The 17078-nt window shown below is 26.6% G+C and overlaps 3 protein-coding genes across 6 annotated transcripts; 2 read left to right on the top strand and 1 right to left on the bottom strand.

The window, feature by feature from the left end:
• Window positions 1–226: 226 nt before the first annotated feature.
• On the bottom strand, window positions 227–842 carry LOC105736666 (uncharacterized). Its single transcript, XM_086902739.1, is given in 3 exon segments — window positions 227–573; window positions 576–602; window positions 677–842. Coding segments are annotated over 3 exon segments (540 nt in total).
• CNBP (CCHC-type zinc finger nucleic acid binding protein) lies at window positions 314–5475 on the top strand. 3 transcript variants are annotated; one of them, XM_003697666.4, is made up of 3 exons: window positions 314–460; window positions 1796–2049; window positions 2239–5475. In XM_003697666.4, the coding sequence occupies exons 2-3, from the start codon at window positions 1807–1809 to the stop codon at window positions 2461–2463; spliced, it is 468 nt and encodes a 155-aa protein (XP_003697714.1). In that variant the 5' UTR covers window positions 314–460; window positions 1796–1806; the 3' UTR covers window positions 2464–5475. The 3 variants fall into 3 exon arrangements, with proteins under 3 accessions (XP_003697714.1, XP_012347736.1, XP_003697715.1); XM_012492282.2 differs by lacking the exon at window positions 314–460 and adding an exon at window positions 708–836; XM_003697667.4 differs by lacking the exon at window positions 314–460 and adding an exon at window positions 729–831.
• Window positions 5476–6226: 751 nt separating this feature from the next.
• BicD (Microtubule-associated protein Bicaudal D) lies at window positions 6227–13375 on the top strand. Of its 2 annotated transcripts, XM_086902710.1 has the most exons (8): window positions 6227–6690; window positions 6996–7136; window positions 7223–8059; window positions 8162–8308; window positions 8612–8644; window positions 10303–10732; window positions 10818–11072; window positions 11610–13375. In XM_086902710.1, exons 1-8 carry the CDS (start codon window positions 6481–6483, stop codon window positions 11888–11890), a joined length of 2334 nt encoding a protein of 777 aa, XP_086758836.1. In that variant the 5' UTR covers window positions 6227–6480; the 3' UTR covers window positions 11891–13375. The 2 variants fall into 2 exon arrangements, with proteins under 2 accessions (XP_086758836.1, XP_086758838.1); XM_086902712.1 differs by lacking the exon at window positions 8612–8644.
• Window positions 13376–17078: the final 3703 nt, after the last annotated feature.

Below are 17078 nucleotides of genomic sequence, written 5' to 3'. Positions count from 1 at the left end.
GTTGAAATGAGTTATCAAAACAGATTCGATGATATTGAACCAATAGCTGTCGACGTTGATCATCAATATTCTCAAAATAATATTGTTTTCTCTCATTTCAGCATTAATCAATATATCAATAAAACCATGATATTTTAATAAATAATTAATATATTATATAAAATATAAAAAGATAGAATTTCATTAGAAAAAATTAATAGTTTTCGATTTAAATCGGTTAGTCGATTCAATAGCCGCAGAAGGGGAGGTGGCGTTCATTATTGCAACGGAGTTTGGCGGGCAACATAACGGCGATTGGTTGGTCTTCTTTTTCGTAGTCAATGGTCGCCGCAGTCATTCGGCTGAGTATCGGTTCGAGTTTTCCCAGGAAAACAGTACTTCCCGCGGACCTATTGTCCCTGACGTGTCGGCAAAGCCAACGAAAGGAGGATTTATTGTGCGTTTCCATCAAGCACCAGAGGTAAGTCGCTATGTCGTCTTTAAAGAATGTTCCTGTATGTCGCGATAGCGAGTCCGCGGTTCTTTCTGTGCGATTCCACACGTGGTCCTCGACTTCGTTGGTTTAATTTTTTATTCTGCAGTAAATGAAGATTTTATTTCATCTGCCTGTATCACGGAGGAAATTTATTTTTACCATTCAATACGATAGTTTTTGTGTTTTATCGTATATGTATACCTCGCCCCTCGACAATCTTTTCTTTAGCGAGGCAAAAAAAGCGCAGTACGGCGTCAGTCTTGGATGCCATCTTCGCGCCGTGGCGTACTTGCGTACCACCACTGCAAAGTGGGGGCAAGAGAGCCACGTTGTACGATAGACGGCGATTTCTAAGGGTTTTGTACATAATGATTTGAATATTACTTTTCTAGTAAAATGTTGATGTGTTGCTAGTATTTTTGAAATAGAAACAACTTTCATGTGCACGATGCTTTTCTCAAACACGTGTATTCTACATACTCCTAGTAGAAATGGATTGGATACATGATGCCATTTTATATATATTGTTATTTAAAATAGTTTATTATATTCTATAATATATTTTACTAATTGCATATTTTGCAGTTTTGTTGTAGTTTACAGATCTAAAATAAAAAATGTATATTTTCAAATTTTTTCATTTTTTTAATTTTTTTTTTTTTTTCATAACTTTCTTTCAAATTTTTTCAATCACAATATTTCGTTTTCCAAATTTCATTTTTTGTTTTATTTTAAGTAATATTTAGAAGTTATTATTATTCATTGTTAAATATGTACTTGTGAATTGTAAATATCATTTTATTATTTTATTATTTAATACTATGAAGTTTTAATGAAGTTTTAGAGTATTCAAATATTTCAGATCTAGAATATTATATTTTAATTTGTTATTTATAACAATATTTTAGCATGCATTATTTTATATATTATAATTTATATATTATTTAACTTGTAATATTAAAAGTGAAAATATTGTATATTAAAAGTGAAAATATTACTGATATATAGCCTCGAAGATGCTGCATTAATTTTATAATTAGCAATTTATAAAATCTTCTTTTTTTTTATTCTGTTTTTATAATTTTTTCATAATATAAAAATATTAAAATTATGCCAGTTTATTTTACATTCAATTATATTTATATATTTATAAATGTAAAAAACAGAATAGTAAGAAAACACAAATTCTAATTTTTTTTTTATTTATGATTATGAGTTTAAATTGAATTTATTAATATAATTTAAAAACTTTCAATATCAAAAATATGCATGTCTTTATATTATAAAGTATGTATAATATGTTGATTATTTTTGTTGTAGATTTATAAAAAATGAGTTCAAGTGCGTGTTATAAATGTAACCGGATGGGTCACTATGCACGGGAGTGTCCACAAGGTGGTGGAGGTGGTGGTAGAGGCGATCGTGGCCGTGACCGAGAAGGTGGTTTTGCGCGTGGTCGCGACAAGTGCTATAAGTGTAACCAATTTGGACACTTTGCACGAGAATGTAAAGAAGATCAAGATCTTTGCTATCGTTGCCAAGGTGTAGGGCACATTGCAAAAGACTGTCAACAGGTTATTATAATTCTAATGCATAATCTAACATATATATTAAATTTTAAATTTTAATATATTTAACATATTTATGCTTTATCAAAGTTTGATATAATTTTTTTTATTTTATATTTTATATTAATATATTGCAAAGTTTTGTGCAATATATTGATAATAAAATAATGTCATGACCTAGAGTGTTTTTAACAGGGGCCTGAGATGAGCTGTTATAACTGTAACAAGACTGGTCATATGGCACGTAGCTGTCCAGAAGGTGGTAATGATTCTGGACGTTTTGGAATGCAAAGTTGCTACAATTGTAATAAAACAGGTCATTTTGCTCGAAATTGCACTGAAGTCGGAGGAAAGGCATGCTATACTTGTGGCAAGACTGGTCATTTAAGCCGTGAATGTGATCAGGACGACAGAAAGTAGGAGATAACCGGAATCCGTGCCGCTCGCTTAACGATAAGCCGTTTACCGTCGCGCGCGCTACTACCGGGGATTGTAGCTAGGTAGGGATGTGCGAACGTATGTCTCGTTGATGCGTATAATTGCTAAAAATGCGTTTTGTCATAGTCGTTCGAATTTCCATCTCTCCCCCATATCCAACTCTCGGAAAACCATTTTACTCCTAGTTTCCCTTCCCTTCTACATGTCGTTGTTCTCTTCGCAAGGGTTTTTTCTTATGATGTCTTTGTTTTTTTTTTTTTTAATTGCTGTTACATTACACTATACATGCGTGCGCGCGCACAAAGTACATTTACACATAGGACACATCCAGCATTACACACTATACGATGTAATAATATTATAAACATTCAATTGAATTAGAGTAGAGACATGAATCCTCTGTCCCCTGACCTTCAAACTATCTCGTACATGTATTGTTTTGTGATGCAAGATGTATGGATTATTACTATATTTCATAAAAAAATTTTACAAATGTAACATTTATAACATATTTTGTCAGCTTTGACTAATGGAATTTGAGATATTTGTTAATAATTTATATTCAAATAAAATTATCAATCCATTAAATTATGAATGGATAGTTGTTTGATAAAAGAAAGGGATATAATAATGAATATGAAAAAAGATCATAATGAATTTAATTTATATTCCTTTCTCACATCCACGCATCTTGTATCCGGTCCTCCCTCTCGAACTCTCTAGCAACTCGAGATAAAAAAAGTTCAGAAGTAATGGGAAAGGAAATGAACATGCCGGCCCTGAATACATATAAGTAAGGTTTAGTAACGCCAATTTTTAATGTGTAAGGATGTAATGAGGATTTTTTATTTTATAACTAAATCTAATTTCAAATTAACAAAAACTGCACAATTGTAAGATTGTCAATATTTGCGAATTTATATACAATTATACTTGGAATATTATTAATTAGATTTTCATAAACTAGAGAAAAATATGCATGTTTCGTATATCAGGTTCTTTAAGTAAAAATGAATACCAATATGATCGTCAACGATCACTATGACGTATATATGTATATATACATATAAACACAGAGATCTATAAGTTTGAATATTTTATATGTACGATCATAATTGTTATATCACGGATCACCATTGTTCATATTGTCAATGATTGTTACGAATTTTCAAAATGCACTTTGCCTTACTATATCCTTACATATGGTGAAATATTTCGTTACTAGGTATATGTATATATATATATGCGCATATGTGTATACATATATACATACATATATGCAGGAGCTGTATTTTGTACTGTAAAAAGCTAGATATACTCTGGTCGTTGCTGGTGACTAATTCCAATGATTCTCTTATTTATACATCACAAAAAAGAACAAATTATATTTTCATGTATAAAGTACTACATTAATCTTTTTTATAAGTTGTAGAACGAAATTTTTAGATACGATTTGTCTAGTAATTTTTCTCTTATCAAGCACATTTGCTATAGATCATGAGGCAATGAAAAAAAAAGAAAATATGTTACGAATTTGAAAATATTTCTTTATGAACGTGGTACTAGCAGGCTATTATGTTATTACAAGTACAAAGATATGCAAGATTTTTTCTAAAAAAAGAAAAATGGAAAAAGAATGTGATGAATGAAAATGTCTAATGATAAGCAAAATAGACTGCAATTAAATTTGAACGGTAATACCGTTTATAAATGCGAGCAGTGATGTTAGGGCATATAAATTGATTAAATCCCTGATATTTTGATTGAAAATTCGTTCTACTGAACGAACAATTCAATTTAAATTAAGATCGTTCACGGATCTATGTTCAGTCTAGGTAGATTTGACATGAACATGTTGTGCACATGTCTATTCATGTACTTATACAACTTTTCAAGAATGTTTTTTTTTTTTTTGAAATTAAGTGATAAGTGACCATGCATGGTCATGTGCATTACATGTATACAGGAAAACTGATGATGTTTTTACCAGCAGCGACAATGTGTATTAATGTTCAGAAGCCAGGCGTGCCTGACTCGGTGGAACTGATGAAAAGCGCCTTGAGCGTTATATATCGTGTAGTAAAGGTGTCCTGTAACATTTTATACATTTAATTGTTCGGGACTTAAACCGATCTCATACATGATTTTGGTAGTAGTAATCAGTGCGCTAGTGCGTCTGACGAGATTTGGAGGATCAAAAAATTGTATTTCGCTAATGGATCGTAACCTTTGGTGCTCTCATTGCATACATGAGATGTAAAAAAAAAACCGAGTAAAATTCGTGTATGAAAGTAATTTTGTTCTTCGTTTCTGTAATCAATATGTTGTATGACTTCAACATTTATGGACACGGATAAATGATATATATCGTATAAGAAAAAAAAAAAAAAAAAACAAAAAAGAGACAAAAAAACTATCGATGTCTTACTATGTAGGATATCGGTGAAAGAAAAAACATACCTTGAAGATATACGATTTAGGTGTGAGGTTCATTGGTGGCACCGGAGGTTCAGATGAGCATTAAAAACGAGTGCAAATAGGGCACCTGCGCTTTTGTCTCTGCTACAAGACTTACGTATGAATATTGTAAAGAATACGACTGTTACAGTGTATGAACTAATTCGATCCGTGTACGGCCGATCACGGCTCGACTTATATTAATCTATTAATACTTAAAGGAAGAAGATGAAGAAGAGGATGAAGAGGAAGAAAAAAAAAAGAAAATAAGCTACAAAGTAATAAAGGATTGCGGAGTATTTGAAGTTATGTTTTTAAACTGAATTTTTGAAATAGAATGTGTACGGAGAGGCAAAGACGAGATCTTGTTTTTCTTTTTTATTCCCCATATAAAGCTTATCAGATGATTCTAATCATCTATTATATTGTTGCACCTATGACTAAGGAAGTGTAGTACAATATACGAATATACTTCATGTACTATTTATGTTTCAGTTGAAAGAGGAGATCACTTATTAATAAAATGTAAATCTATAATTTCTTTTTTAGTTTGTTAATCCTTTGCATATATTATAGTATTTTTTTTTAAATATTTGATAAGTTTTCATAATTTTAATTAATATCTAACTGATATATAACTAATAATATAATAATAAAAAATAGTTATCAGTTTATTTTATAGATATTATTGTGGAATTATTTCAATATTTTTTTAATATTTTTGTAAAAATGTTAGTTTGGGTTTTATTCGTTTCATATCATACTTTATAATAATATAATAATTTCATATCCAAGTGCTTAATAAAACTTACTTCATGTAGTTATACAAGAAATGATACACAGTAATAGTTCTTTTTAAGAAAAAAAACTGAATTACAAAAAGATAAATGATTGATAACAACTGTAACTATTAGATCATATACATTTTTTAAATTATTTTTTCAAATAATTATAATTATAAATATTATTAATATCCTTTAAAATAATTTTTAACTATCTATAATAATATTTAAGTTTTTATATCTATGAAGATGTGAAGATATCTTTTTGAAAAATGAATATTTGAAATTAAATTTATATATTATATATTATTATTTGATTTAAATAAGTTTTACTTATTTAATTTAATTTATTATTATTTTTTTAAGTTATTTAACAAAATGAATATATGCTATGGATTGTTTAAAAAATTATTTAATAAGTAACTAAAAAGTTACAATGTCATGTTACTATTATAACAGAACGGAACGATGGAATAACGAAACGAGAATCTAGGAACATGGAACATGTGTAGGAATATGTATCCGGTTTGTGTGAGTTTCCCGTGCCCTCTCACCTTAATCTCACGTCTGTCAAACGGTCGTGAATTTTCAGAAGATGTGAGACTTCGGGAAGTGGGCACACCAAGAAGATTGCATCACGAATTCGCATGATGCCTTGACGTTCAAAATATATTACGACCTCCGATGCTCCGATTTATTTGTGGTAACGACGAGAAGGAATCTGTCGGTAAAGGGAGCGAAATAATCAGTTCATATAGCAATGGCCACGACAGAAGGAGTCACGATAGAGGAGCTCAGGATTGAAATTGAGAGACTTTCACGCGAATTAGATTTAGCTTCTACAGAAAAAATTCAATCTGCTCAATACGGTCTTGCTTTGCTCGAAGAGAAATCTGCCTTACAACAAAGATGCAACGATCTCGAGGCCCTCTACGAAAACACGAAACACGAGTTGGAAATCACGCAAGAGGTTAGTTCAAATAGTTTTTATATTTTAATATACATAAATTATCTAGTAGTTTTTATAATGATTAATAATATATGTAATTTTTAATTCTTTAGCATAAAAATTTATTATTTTTAAAAATTATAAATATATCAGATTATAATTATAAACATTAATTATTGTATATTCTAATAAGACAAATAAAATTATATTCTATTTTTTAGATTGCTTATTAATATCAAATAAAACTGAATTATTACTATAATCAAAATATTTCGATTTTTAAATAGTATTGTTTCTTATATGAATGATTTTTTATATTTTTTTAGGCTTTAGCAAAATTTCAGACTACTACAAAATTAACTACAAAAAGTGGTATTGAACAAGAAGAAACTCTTCTTAATGAAAGTGCTGCAAGGGAAACATCTCTTCAGACACAAATTATTGAATTAGAAAATGAAACAAAACAAGTATGTGAAAAAATAGTTTTTGAAAAAATATAAAAATAATAATTTTATTATGTTATATAATTTTTATTTAATGTTGTTTCATTTAGTTACGTCATGAATTAGAACGTGTTCAAGCAGAACGTGATCATGCATTACAAGAACGAGAGGAAGTTGGAAAAGATCATCAACAAGCAGAAACAGAAAGAAAATCTTTACGTACTATGTTACGTGAATGTAGATTTCGTGAAGCTCGACTTTTACAAGATTATTCAGAATTAGAAGATGAAAATATTTCATTACAAAAACAAGTATCTGGTTTACGATCCAGTCAAGTAGAATTTGAAGGTGCTAAACACGAAATAAGGAGATTAACAGAAGAGGTGGAACTTTTAAATAGTCAAGTTGAAGAATTAACAAATTTAAAAAAAATTGCTGAAAAGCAAATGGAAGAAGCACTTGAATCCTTACAAGCTGAGCGGGAAGCAAAGTATGCTCTTAAAAAAGAATTGGATCAAAGAATTAATAGCGAATCAATTTATAATCTTAGTAATCTTGCACTTTCAATTCGAGGAATTACGGAAGATCAAACTATATGTAGTGATGGAGAAGATGATTCTCCTGCATTACGTAGAATTGAAGCAGATTTAAAAACTCAAGAACCAGGTACTTCTGCTACTGATAAACAAGTTGATTTATTCTCTGAGATTCATTTAAATGAACTAAAGAAATTAGAAAAACAATTAGAATTAGCAGAATCTGAAAAAGCTCATCTTACGCAAAATTTACGAGAATCGCAATATGCGGTTGAAAAAAGTCAAAATGAATTACAGTCCTTTGTTGCACGTATAGTGCAATTAGCAGCTCATGTGCAATCATTGCATCATCTTCACTCAAAGTTACCTGAGAAACAAACTGAAGAACCAACATTAGATAAATTGAATCAGGTATATGTGAAATATACTAAAATAAATAATTTTTTTATAATATTTATAATACTTTTTTATAATATTTTGTATTTATATGTATTAATTGTCTTTATATTTTAGGCAATTATGCAATATCATCAATGGAGTACTATGTCAGCACGTGAAGTGAATCAACTTCAAAAGGATTTAGCTGAATTAGAAAATGGTTTAACTATATCTGATTCAACTCAACAACTACGAACAGAATTAACAAATCTTAGAAACAAGGTATATGATTATTTATTATTTTTTTCATTTTTTATTTCATTCTCTTTACTTTTGCCTTCTTATTATCGTAAATTCATTTTTTTTTTATTTTTGTATGATATTTTTTGTTTTATAAATTTATAAACAGCAACATTGTGGCAAATATTATGAAGAATGGAAATGTAAGTCAATAATATAATAAAATTTTATTGATAGAAGATTCAATAAATAAAAATAAACAAATAACAAGAATAACTGTGACTCTGGCATAATAATATTTGATATTCAAAATTTAGACTTTGAATAGAAATTATGGCATTTCAGATCCCTGAGTCAGAGAAGACCCTTCGAGAAAAGGTTGGAACGTGTGATCCCTTTGACGTATTTACCAATTATTATAATAACAACTTGTCTTTTGCTCCTTTAATGATCCGTACAAGTTGCTTTTCAATGTCCTAACAACTCATTGTTGCTTTTGATGATTTCATATTCTTAACTATAAATAGTATCATGGCTATTGATGATTATGTCATATCATAAATTATTAAGCTCTTTTATGAAAATCATCAAAAATTTTATATGCATTATCTTATTTTCATAAACGAGTTGACATTATCTATTTGAATGTTCTGTTATCGAATGCTCGAATAAATGTACGGATCTCAATCGCTATGCACTGTGGCTTTAAAATAGAATGTGCTTAGGAACAAAAATTCAATAAATATTCTCCCTCTATTCGTTTCTACTTGCATCTAACGTAGCATGAGTCAGATTCACAGAGCGATTTGCACGTTCAAACAGACATTCTATATATGATTTTGATATAGTCTTACTAAAATTATTTCAATTGTCAAATGTCGTTTTTTTAAAATATAAAAAATTTGATTTTATAATCAAGATTTTAATCAATTAATTTTAATCAAGAAACGTATTATATTATGTTTCTTATTTTTCTCAACAGACCGCAGAAACATAATTTCTGAGAAATTAAAATAAAAATATTATATTATATGAAGTTTAGTTATAATATTTTTCTAAATATTTAATATAATATAAAAAATATAATCAAAAATATATATAAAACATAAATATAATTTCTGAGAAACTAATTTCTGAGAAACTAAAATAAAAATATTATATTATATGAAGTTTAGTTATAATATTTTTCTAAATATTTAATACAGTATAAGAAATATAATCAAAAATATAATAAAAATATATATGTAATAATAAATTTTAAAATTTAAAATATAAAATATAAAATATATAAAATAAATAAAATAATAAAATAATAAAATAATATATAATAAATTATATATATAAAATATATAAAATATATAAAATATAAAATACAAAATGTCAATAATATTTTTATAATTCTAATTATTTTGAAATAATTAATTATCATATTTTGAAAATAATTAATTTATATTATTTAATTAATTTATATTATTATTTAATATTATTATTATTATATATATTATTATATTATTATTATTATTATAATATTAATATTATCATTAATTTCTTAAAATATTTCTTGCACATTATATAATATAAATATAAATAGTTATATGATATAAGTTTTAAATCAGAGTGAGATGGAATTTATTATATTGTAAATTTTGAGAATTTTGTTGAATATCAACCATTGAATTATTAATTTTTTTATATTACATTATATTATATTTTAACATGTTTAGTTACTTATTTTTTTTTTATAAATCTTTCATCTTGATGTATATTTTATATTGTGTTTTATATATATATATATATATATATATATATATATATATATATATATTTGCTCAAAAAACAACTTTATTTACTATTTTTATTATAAACTAAACTTTATACAATATTTTTTTCTTATTTTAAGTTGTAGATTATATTTTAGTAGTTTGTTGAAAAAAAAATTTTATATAAATTTATAGTAAATATGTAACAAATAATAGAAATAATTAATTTCCAAAAATAAAATTAATATGAATATAAAATTATTTATTATATTTCAGCTTTTAGATACAGAACAAAGAAGCATACAACTTGAATCCGACATTTCTATCCTTTCAAAACTTGCAGTAGAAGCCGGTGGTTTTCTGGATTCTGCACAAAATGATTTGCAAAATATCTCTGATGAACTTGCACAACTTTATCATCATGTTTGTACAGTTAACGGAGAAATTCCTTCAAGGGTAGTCCTCGATCATGAAAAGATTGTTCCCGAAAAGGAGGAAGAAAATGGAAAAATAGAATGGTGTCGGACTTTATTTAAAACCGACATCCAAATTAAAGATTTAGAAAGTTTGAGTAAAGCAAAAGAAATTGCGAAACATATAGAAACCGCGATAGATCAAATAAAACATCTTCGAAATGCTGTAGAGCATACAATTGAACTTTCTAAAGTTAAAGGAATGCAATCGAATGTCTGCAACGTTTGTGAAGGTAAGTTGCATAATTTTTTTCCTTGTAACAATTTTTTACTTGTAACAATTTCTCTTCTCATTAATACGATTATTACAAATTACAGGATCAGTAAATGAAAATAAGGTGGAAGTAGCAGATTTGCAAGAACAAGTAATTAGATTGAAAGCCTTGCTCTCAGCTAAACGCGAGCAAATTGCAACTTTAAGAACAGTGCTTAAATCGAATAAAAATACTGCGGAAGTAGCACTTACAAACTTGAAGAGCAAATATGAAAACGAAAAAAGCATTGTTAATGAAACTATGTTAAAATTAAGAAATGAACTTAGGATGTTAAAAGAAAATGCTGCAACATTTTCAAGTAAGTGATTGAAAAGTTTATTCAAATTTTTAACAATATGTTTATAATAGTAATATATTAAGATGATACTTAAAAGTATAGTTAATATATCCCTTTTTTCTGTTTTTGTTACTAACATTTTTATATTAACTTATTAACTAATATTATTAAAACTAATTATTATCAGCATTTATGTATATTTTATTGCTTATAATGAGTTGTATTACATTTGATTTTGCAATTGCATTAGGAATTTGTTATCAACAATATTGCTTCATTTCATAATAAAATATATTAACATATGTAAATAATACATACTATCATATTTATTATATTTAATAACAGAGCGATATATCTATAAAAATAGTTTTCTTTCTGCGCTTTTTTTTTTACTGAAATTATTTTTATAAACATATGATATATTCTTTATATTCTTTTTTAGAAAAAATTTTTCTTTTTATATGACTAATATATTTCTTAATTTTCTATCATGTTTCTGATATTTCTTTTCATGAGCTTCTTTCTATTTGGTGTTAATACCTGCTAACCACTTCTCAGGTTTACGTGCGATGTTTGCTGCACGTTGTGAAGAATACGTAACACAAGTTGATGAGCTGCAACGTCAATTAGCCGCAGCAGAAGATGATAGAAAAACATTAAACTCATTATTAAGATTAGCGGTACAACAAAAACTTGTTTTAACTATGAAATTGGAAGAGCTAGAGGTCGATAGAGAATTACGAAATACTCGAAGACATGCTACTAGTACAAGTGGCCGAGGTAGAATGCGAATGTCGCAACAGACAAACCGTCCTCATTTAGGCAGAGAATTTTTCTAGAAAATGATGAAGATGTGGAGCAAATTATTCTGAGAAAAACCAGAATTTTAAATATTTTAATCTATTACTATTCATTATTGAATTATATTGCTACAAAAAATTAATTATATCTTTTGAAAATGCTTTTTATAAGAATGACAAAAATGCTTTAGCATTATATTTTCATCCGTTAATTTGTTATCAACAAAAAATAAACTCATGATATAATATGTTTTTATATTATATCATGAGTTTATTTTTTCACAATTTGACTTTATTTGATAAAGTTGAAAGCTGAAGTTGATGAAAAATTATTCTCGTTATGAAGAACAATTTTTATAAATGTGCGTTACAAATGACAAAAAGCAGAACATTTGAAAAATTCTGAAATGTTCATATGTTCTTATATCGATATTGCTCCATATCGTAGAAATTCATAGAAAACTCTGCCTTCTGTTACCAATATTGTTAGTAAAGATGTCTAACAAACATAGAATGTGTTTTTGTTATGCAAAATTTTTATTTCATGCGACATTGTTGCAAAGTTGCTAAAATTTTCTATGTTTGAAGATTTATTCACAAAGAATCTATCAAAGATTCTCATATAGCACGCTTATTGATATTTAATAAAATTGATTTTTATAATCGATTATTTTCTTTTATAAGAAAATATATCTGAATTGTAAATGTGTTTATTTTTACATTTTATAACAATCGTATATTTTCCTTTTGTAGCTAGATTTATTTTCGGTATGATTGAGTATTATTATTATATCGTAAATAATTTCGCATGAATAATTTATATAGTTACATAGTAATTATGATGACATACCAATTTTGTTGTATTAATGAGATGCATGATAAAATGAACATGTATTGTTTTTAGGTAGACAAACGAAAGGAAAAACGAGAACTTTACATTGCATACCATAGAGACAATATTACTATGCGCGATTGTAGCATTTATAATCAAAGTAGAACAAAAAACATAATAGATATATAGAATTGAGAAAAAAGACGTATAAAATAGCAAAATAACAGAATTAGGGACCCATTTTCCAAGTAGTCTCTGGATTATCAATCTGGTTTGATTGTGATAAAAAAATATTTTATTGTTTGCACAAAAATATTATTTTATTTTATTTATCATTTTTCTTTAAGTCATTGTTTTTTAATGTCTCTGGTACAATGGCATTTTAACTCGTTTTTGCTAGATTATTATACAATAATTATGATTTTAGTACTTTTCAAGAAAACATTTTTTATAGTATTTTATAAAACTTGGCCTAAGTAGGCTTTGAATCAATTTTATGTAATTTGGCAGCTCCTTTATATCTATTAGTGATATTATTGTATTCACTTTAGATTTATTTAGTAATTGTTGTTAATTTATATTTATTTATATATTTTAACCGTTCATTTTTTAAGTTATAATTGTGCTTTTTAATATTGATCAATGCATAATAATTGTTTTTAGTAATAAACGTTTTTTTAATATTCAATACAGCTATTGTGTAAGACAACAAATTAATTATTAACTATAATTTGGGATTTTATGTATTTATGAATATATATATTGCTCTTTCTATTTTTTAAATTTCATATATATTTTTAGCCATCTTGCATAATCTAATTAATATTAATAACGAAATTTTATAACTTATTTAGGTTTTTTTGTATGCATAATAATAACAAATTAAGAATTACAAATATATTTTTTTAATTGCAAATTAAATAATCGTTCTATTCGATGTTAAATTTAAGAATTGTATATATATATATATATATATATATATATATATATATATATATATATATGATTTTTGTTGCACAAATAATTTTTCATATATATATATGATTTAATATTTGTTATATTTTATTTTACTTAATAATATTATTAATTAATAACTTTTTGTGCAAGAAGGCTTTAATGATTTATATATTTGTTAATGCAAAATTGGATTATAGTAACTTTCAACATATATATGTGTGTATATATATATACACACATATATTATATTCCTTATATTTCATTTACGAGTGCAAAATAAAAAAAGATAAAAAAATAGAAGAGCATATATAAAATACTGTGAAGATTAATTTCAAAACGAAATTTTAATTTTCAAAAAAAAATATTTTATTGGTATCTAATGTCTCTACGAGATTTAGTATCTCCACAATTGAATCGAAATTTTAATCAACTGTTGAAGTTCGCGCGAGCATGTATTTTCGTATATGCGTGTATTTTCGTAGAGATATGATACATTATGCAGGATATTTAAATGCAATTTTATACAATTTTATAATTTTTTAGCAAAATATAAATGATTTGCTTAAAATTTTTTATATTTTAATTTTATAAAGAAAAGAAAATATTTATTATATACATTTATATTTTTACATTTTTATTACATTTAATATTTATTTTAAATCATTATAAAATTTTAATATATCCTGCATATGTAATATTATACGTTTATTGTAAACTGTCTTTAATCAAATTTGTTATTAGCATTATTACTAGTATTATCTTTATTATTATTATTATTATTATTATTATTATTATTATTATTATTATTATTATTATTATTTATCATTATTACTACTACTACTACTATTACTATCACTACTACTATTACTACTGCTACTACTACTACTACTACTACTACTACTACTACAACTACTACTACTACTACTACTACTACTACTACTACTACTACTACTACTACTACTACTATTACTACTACTACTACTACTACTACTACTATTACTACTACTACTGTTACTACTACTATTATTATTATTACTATTATTATTATCAATATTACAATTTTATATTGATTATTGCGATATTGCTGCCAGCTTCGTCGCGAAATCCAAATGAGTACCTAAAGATAATTTATCCATCGTTCATTGATTATCAGTCAATTGTCACTATTATATTTATATCATATGATTATTGTATTGCCTGTGTCTATAATTTTAACCCAAAAAAGAGAAATCTTTATTTATGTTTTGTTTCAATTAGTTAATATTAGCTAACAATCAATGAAATAAAATTTAAACATTATCTTTTTGTTTTATATCATTTTCCCATTACTATTACTATAATTGTATATTTTTTAATTTTTTGTATTAATAGTGCAATGGAAATTATTTTAAATTTATTTCTTTTTTCTTTTATTTAAAATTGTTTCATTAAAATTGAACTTTGTGCGATAGACACAGGTACATAGTTCTAATTTGTGTCCATAAACCGAGCCAGCCTCAAGCCACCGTCCCTTCCCTTCTTTTTACACCATTGCCAGGAATGAACCAAAAAAAAAAAAAAAAAAAAAAATATCCTTTTGTTTCATAATTATTCTTACTATTATTAGTTATTATATTCTCCTTCCGATTTCGTCCTTAACATAAATTCGTCCTCGATTTTTCGCCTTGCCGTCCGCGTTGTCCAAAGGCGATTCGGGATTGTTTGTAACAAAAAAAAAAAAAAAAAAAAAAAAAAAAAAAGGAATACAAGAATACATCTTTTATTAAACATTGTATAATATTAACCCTTTGTGGAGCGAACATTGCGCATAAAACATTGTTATTTCGTCATAATAAGTTAATTTGTATGTTATAAATTTTGTATGTTATAAAAATAATGTAACAAGTATCTAAATATCCAAATATTTAAATGTCTGAGTGTTCGATTATTAAAGTATTCAGAACAGGTATTTGAGATTAATATTGGATAGAATATTGATATCAATAGTAGTAATTTAATATAAGATAGATATTGATATAGTTTCATTATTGATATTAACAAATATATTTTATTTCATGCATAATATAAATTACATTCGAACACATTATTAATGTTGTATTATTTAAAGGAAATGATGCCTCAAAGGGTTAAACTTCAAATTCTGTAATACAATTCGAAACTTGATCGTTTAAATAATGATGGATAAATGTTCTTGACATAAAAAAAAAAGAAAAAAGAAAATGGAGAGAGGAAGAGAGAGAAAGAGAGAGAGAGAGAGAGAGAAAAGAAGAATATAAAAGTAAAGATCTTGCAAATAGAAAGAATGAAATTCGATCGCCAAAGCGCAAAGCTGTAAATAACTTTTGCCAAAGACATTCTGTCCTTCCGAAGGATTTTATTATCCTTCATGCACATACTTGACGTCCTTCAAAAAGTTCCTTCGTGTTATATTATACATATCGGCAAAGCTCTTTGCAGATATTATCCCGTTGAAATTTCCGAAGAAAGTATCCGTAGAAACATGTTTTTTTCATCATCAAATCGAAAAATACGATTGATTGTACTGTTGTTTTCAAAAAAGAAAAAAAAGTTTATCAAAGATCTGAATGAATATCTTCCTTTCGTCCGTACGAGAGATAGAAAGAGAGAAAGCGAGAGAAAGAGAGAGAGAGAGAGAGAGAGAGAGGAAAATTACGTCCCTTAAAATTAATACCGTTTTATGAAATGATCTTATATTCGACAATAACGGTATTCGAATGTTGTTTTAATGATTTATTTAAAAAAAAATTGTTTCGAAAATTTGTACCGAAGAGAAACTTCGACAAATAAATATACATTTCTTTCTATCTATCCTTCATCGAGCTTATATACGGTTAAGGGAGAGAGAAGAACAGATGATCGAAATGTCGTTTATTATTATCGTGAAAAAATGGAAAAGAAAAAGAGAGACGAAAAATAGAGAAAAATTAAAACTGTTATATTTTTACATTCGCGAAAATGTTGGTCGAAAACGATTTAATATAAATTTAAAGAGAGAAAGAGAAAAAGAGAGAGAGAGAGAGAGAGAGAAACGAAAAAAAGAACGAAAGTTCGTTAAGAGAATTATTGAAGAACAATAAATATCAAAATCTGCCTGCTCGTGGTTCGAGTGGGAAAAATTGGAAGAACGACTATCAGGCAGATTTGCTCAAGGCTTCCATAAAAAGCTCCGATTGCGTCCCAATTTTTGGCTAATCCTCCTGGCGATGGTGTATTTCGCTTTAGATCGTGATTACATGAATATTAGAAAATAATGATAATAATAATAAAAAAAAAAAAAAAAAAGAAAAGAAAAGAAAAAAAAAAAGGAACGCTCGAGTGTCGAGTAAGACTATAGCTGTAATGGCGTAATATCTAAGCGATTTAACCGACTGTTCGTAATCTGTGCTGGAATTATTGTCGATCGGTGATTAATAATAC

The sequence above is a fragment of the Apis florea genome, unplaced genomic scaffold, assembly GCF_048593485.1.
Source record: "Apis florea isolate Af1SG1 unplaced genomic scaffold, ASM4859348v1 contig_1615_pilon, whole genome shotgun sequence".
NCBI lineage: Eukaryota > Metazoa > Arthropoda > Insecta > Hymenoptera > Apidae > Apis > Apis florea.
The sequence above is the reverse complement of the archived record's forward strand: the minus strand, read 5'-3'. Positions and strand labels throughout refer to the sequence as shown.

Excerpts from the sequence above, each read along its gene's own strand:
- CNBP (XM_003697666.4), top strand. The coding sequence starts at position 1,807 with ATGAGTTCAAGTGCGTGTTATAAATGTAACCGGATGGGTCACTATGCA. Across the intron at positions 2,050-2,238 it reads TTGCAAAAGACTGTCAACAG|GGGCCTGAGATGAGCTGTTA; the intron begins GTTATTATAATT and ends TGTTTTTAACAG.
- BicD (XM_086902710.1), top strand. The coding sequence starts at position 6,481 with ATGGCCACGACAGAAGGAGTCACGATAGAGGAGCTCAGGATTGAAATT. Across the intron at positions 8,309-8,611 it reads TAACAAATCTTAGAAACAAG|ATCCCTGAGTCAGAGAAGAC; the intron begins GTATATGATTAT and ends ATGGCATTTCAG. Across the intron at positions 8,645-10,302 it reads AGAAGACCCTTCGAGAAAAG|CTTTTAGATACAGAACAAAG; the intron begins GTTGGAACGTGT and ends ATTATATTTCAG.